The 5395-nt window shown below is 37.4% G+C and overlaps 2 protein-coding genes across 2 annotated transcripts in view; both read left to right on the plus strand.

The window, feature by feature from the left end:
* LOC106871644 (calcium and integrin-binding protein 1) overlaps positions 1 to 5395 on the plus strand; it is a 443076-nt gene that overhangs the window by 79377 nt on the left and 358304 nt on the right. The gene's annotated exons all lie outside the window — the stretch shown is intronic.
* LOC106871650 (transmembrane protein 256 homolog) overlaps positions 1 to 5395 on the plus strand; it is a 15162-nt gene that overhangs the window by 6186 nt on the left and 3581 nt on the right. Inside the window, exons 2-3 of the mRNA XM_014918234.2 lie at positions 1708 to 1745; positions 3723 to 3803. Of these exons, the coding sequence (XP_014773720.1) occupies positions 1708 to 1745; positions 3723 to 3803 (119 nt within the window). The remainder of the gene's footprint in view (positions 1 to 1707; positions 1746 to 3722; positions 3804 to 5395) is intronic.

A 5395-nucleotide genomic window follows, 5' to 3' on the forward strand; every position in this document is an offset into this window, starting at 1 on the left:
AGTTTACGAAAAAAACAACAGACGAGGACAGGTGGTGTAAACGACAAAAGGATGTATTAGTTTAACGCTCGGGAATAGAGAAAGTCTTTAACGTTTCGAGCTATGCTCTTCAACAGAAAGAATAAGGAGAAAACCACGGAGAAAAAAAAATTTGAATGTCGTGTATATATATATGTATATATATATATATAGTTCAAAAAAACAATAACAAAAAAACAAAAAAGTGAGGACGTGATATGGATAGTATTATTGGATGCTCAGGAAAGGAAAGAGGTATATATATATATATATATATATTTATATTCTTACATATGTATGCTTTGCAGCATTTCACCTATCTATGTTCTAAGGCAGTGAGCTGACGGAGTTGTTTGCATGCTGGGTAAAATGCTTAGTGGCATTTCATCCATTTTTACATTCTGAGTTCAAATTCTGTTAAAGTTGACTTTGGCTTTCATCCTTTCAAGCTTGAGAAATAAGTACCACTTGAGCACTGGGGTTGATGTAATCGACTTACCAGCTCCCCAAAAATTGCTGGCGTTGTGCCAAAATTTGAAACCAATATATCAGACAAGTGGCAAATTGAGCTGGTCAGTAGTGCTCCATTTACCTTAACATCCTGGATTTAGTGCCCTTCAACTTCCACTTGTTTTGTCCTATGAAGAATAGTCTTTAGGGACAATAATTTGATGACGTAGATGAGATAAAAGTGGCTGTAAAGAAGATGTATGCAATAGTACACACCTGAATTTTTGTCAAAGAGGATTTGGGAGGCTTGTGTATAGTGATCAAGTCTACAGATTTGATGTTGTTATCATCACCATTATTTAACATCTGTCTACTTCACTGGCATGGGTTGAATGGTTTGAGAAGATTTGACAAGTCAAAGGACTGAAATTGAGTTCCAGTGTTTGCATTTGGCATGGTTTCTGTGGTTGGGATGCCTTTCTTTAATGCCAGACATTAATTCAAAGGACTACTTACAAGAGATTTTTGTGTTAATAATGTTTGTTTTCACACTTTTACTACTAGCACTCTCACAGCGAGCTGTTGTGTGCTCTGTAGGCAAGAACAGACCAAGACTTTATAACCATTGCAGTAGTTGATCAGTAGACATTGAGAGTATAATGTGTGTCCTCCTATTTTAGGTGATGCCATGGAGCACCTAATCAGCATTGGATGGCTTGACACATCTGAATTCATCTGTCATTTTATTTTTGTTTACACATTTTATTTTTCACTTCACTGACTGTCCAGAAATCACTCTCCCATCAAACAAGCTTGTGGAGTTTTGCCAATTTCATTGCCAATAGCCTAACTATACACAGGTTTACTTGGATACTTAATCCTTTAGTATTTAAACCTGCCATGACTGGCCCAAAAGTTCTGCTTGTTTTATGTTTGAACCAGCCAGATCTGATTTCTCACACCTACCCTACAATGTCATTCTAAGAATAAGAAATCCAATCATCAAAATCTTGACGCTATAAGACAATGCATGATTACTTTCAAACAATCTGAATAAACAAACATTATGTTTTGATAAAGTAATCTGAATGCTAAGGGGCTAACCTAGTTTTTGTAGATGCTACATCAAAGAAGCTTAATTGAGATCTTGCTCACAATAACAAAAGATGTATTAGGTACTAATGTTCGATATGATATTCAGATATTATCACTAAATATAATATTGATTTATTTTTCCAGTTATTCATGCAAAGAGTAAAAATACAGAATTAAAACAAGTGAGTGATATTTTTGATTCATTTTTTAATTCTATATGTTGTAACTATACATAGAAATATTCTGTAAAAAAAAAAAGAAGTCTACAGAACTATGAAGATATAAATGAAATTTGTTTATACTGAGTGAGAGTTTAATTAGAGTATACACTCAGTCAATGTGTATGGTTATAAGTAAACCGTCAGTGTTTTATGGTCTTTTTATGATGATGGATGAGATGGATTTATTACACTGTATTTTTTCCGTGCAAGTTAGTCTGATGTCATCTCTGAGAAGCTAGTATTTTAAGATATGACTTTACTACTTTTCCAAAGTCTATCTTTCTTTTACCACCTGTTCTGCAGTTTTTCACTCCTTTATCTTACATTATCATCCTGTGCTCTTATAGATATAAAGCAACACCTTCTATAATACTACCTCTTCACTACTACTAATAAACACAATTCAAAGCCATTACACACATTACAGATGTAAAGTTTTACACTAATCAACAGCAGTCATTTGACCTGTTAAAACTAGCCATTAAATTTCTCTCAAATCATGATATAAGGAATACACTGGATTATGTAGTCCTAGATAAATAAAAAGAGATGGTATAATCATATTGACACTTTCGATCGTAGGCCTGCTCTATTAGAATGATTCTAAGGCTAAACTATTATCACCTTTAATTGCAATCGTGCATCTATCACATAGTGAAGACTCTTACAAAAGCTAGATTTCCTTTTTAGAGCCTGAAAATTCAGTTCTGAACAGTTGTTCACTGTAACCCTAGGTAGTCATTATTCATTGTATCAAAGTACCATTCTCATATCTTCCTAATACCAACTACTCCACAGAGTATACTAGGTTCTTTTTTCATGGCACTAGCTCTAGTGAGGTCACCATCTGCAATTATGCTTTCTTAATTGAATTTGCAAAACGAGTAAGCATTTGATAGACAAGTCTTCCCCGACTATTTTCACTGACGCTAAGTGTATTTTACCATCTATTACTGCTGCTGCAGCAGTTTAAAATTGCTGACTGTATGCACATCATCCAACTAAACCAATCATGATCTCAATCTCTCTCAGTTCACTCTCAACTGTCTTTAAGAAAGGAAGGAAGGAACTATTGGATCATCAAACCTAGATAGACAAAAAGACAAGGCATCAAGGTCCAAATATGGTTATTGATGTGCACTTTCAAGACTAACCTGGGATGAAACAACAACAACTACAACATAATGTCATTATACCAATCTATCTTTCTTCTGTCTCATTGACTCTTTAAATTACACCTAAGAATTGCAAAACACTCCTTCTCAACCAATAGTAACATATTGGAATTTAAACTGGGCATTAATTAATCATCCTCACTTAATTATCCTTATTCTACTCTGCATCATATTTGTTATTTAACATCCCTTTTTCCAGGCTGGCATGGATTGGACATTGTGACATGAACTTGCAAGCCAGAGCACCAATGTCTGCTTTGACATGTTTCTACAGCTGGATACTCTTCCTAATGCCAACCACCCCACAGAATGTACTGGGTTCCTTAAGGACAGCTCCCTGAACTGAGCGGGGTATAGTATTGAGGAATATGAAAAATGATAGAGGGACAGGAGCAAGTGTCTTGTTGAAGAGGTGAATACATGGCTTCCCATCTGGAATGAGAAAGAGAGAGAGAGAGAGAGAGAGAGAGAGAGAGAGAGAGAGAGAGAGAGAGAGAGAGAGAGAGAGAGAGAGATGTAAGGTCAAGGAACAAGGTGAATATGAGAGACAGAATAGGACAGAAGAATAGTGAAGGTGGGTGAGTAACCTAGAGTGGAATTAGTCTGACAGGTGATTAAACATGGGACAATGTCTCATTTACTCAGACTTAATAAACTGTGTACCATTGTAGGAATCTCCCATGTATTCATTGGTCATTATCATTGATATTCAGTTCTTTTCTCACTTTTATTTTACAACAAGTATATTCTGTTTATATTTTAGGTCTTTGACACAGGAAACAGTATGCATCTGCTTCATTCAGTGGCTTTGTTGACTGTACCTTTAACAAGACGACCTAATCTTGTAAGTAAATATTAATTTGTCACTTTGTTCTCTAAAGCAATATTTTAAATCTTGAATGTCTCATTCATTTTTATATTCCTCAACCGGTTTGTATTGTTTTTGACCAAACATCGAATATTAGAATGCGATTTTGCACTAATTATGGTCTTAGAATATACTGGTATGTGTGTATGTGTGGCAGAAGTGTTAAAGCTGCTCCCTCTACTGAAGGGGATTGGCCTGCAAGAGTCCTGTGCTGGTGCCACATAAAAAGCTCCCTTAGCATTCTGTTATTGAACATTGATTTGTTCATGTCTTTTTTCTCTGGATGTCTACTATATCAGGATTTTAACCGACATAGATCTATGCAGGATTGCACCTAAGGACTTATGCTCTTGTTTCTACAACTCTAACAAGTTGAACTATGAACTTTTATGCTTCTTTTTTCTTCTTTCTTTCCAACTCCTTATTCTTTTACTCCTTTCCTCTATGTCGTCATCTCATTAATATATACCATTCTCATTTTCCTTATTTTTCCCTATTTGTCTCTGATGACGGAATATCCCATACTCAGGGATATTCCAGAAATAGCTGTAAGTCTGAATTTTTTTCCAATAATAATACTGTATACGGCTTGAGATGTTTGCCTTGCCTTAATGTTTATTGTCCTCTTTAACAATTATATATTCGTTGCATCGGAAATCTGCAATGACTCCATAACTACCATCTTGGCTATAACCTTGGAGCCCTAGTAATCCGTTACAGCACTTACCTAGTGTACCTAATCATTTAGCTCACCTGTGAACTAAACCTCCATATTTTGTATATCATCGTCATTCATCATCATCATCATTTAACGTCTGCTTTCCATTCTGGCATGGGTTGGACAGTTTGACTGAGGACTGGTGAGCCAGAGGCTGCACCAGGCTCAATCTGATCTGGCAGAGTTTCTACAGCTGGATGCCCTTCCTAACGCCAACCACTCCGAGAGTGTTAGTGGCTGCTTTTACACGCCACCAGCATGCGGGCCAGTCAGGAAGTTCTGGCAATGACCACACTCAAAAGGTGTTTTTTACGTGCTACCTGCACAGGAGCCAGTTTGGTGGCACTGGCAACGACCACGCTCGAATATTGTTTTTCACGTGCCGGTAAGGCAATGCTGGTAATGATCATGCTCGAATGGTGCCACCAGCATGGGAGCCAATCTGTGGCCCTGGCAATGATCATGCTCGGATGTGCTTTTAACGTTCCACTGGCACTAGTGCCAATCAGGCGGTTCCGTCATTGACCACGTCAGCGATTTTGATTTGCCTCAATAGGTCTTTGCAAGCAAAGTTCATTTTCCAATGAATGAGGGGTACTCATAAGTGGGCTGGTTACACCCACTGGCATAGGCTATGGGCTATGGTCTCACTTGGCTTGTCGGGTCTTCTGATGCACAGCATATCTCCAAAGGTCTTGGTCACTAGTCATTGCCTCAGTAAGGCCCAATGTTCGAAGGTCGTGCTTCACCATCTCTTTCCTGGGTCTACCTCTTCCACAGGTTTCCTCAACTGCTAGGGTATGACACTTTTTCACACAACCATCCTCATTCATTCGCAACACATGACCAA

This window comes from Octopus bimaculoides, chromosome 19 (genome assembly GCF_001194135.2).
Source record: "Octopus bimaculoides isolate UCB-OBI-ISO-001 chromosome 19, ASM119413v2, whole genome shotgun sequence".
Lineage (NCBI taxonomy): Eukaryota > Metazoa > Mollusca > Cephalopoda > Octopoda > Octopodidae > Octopus > Octopus bimaculoides.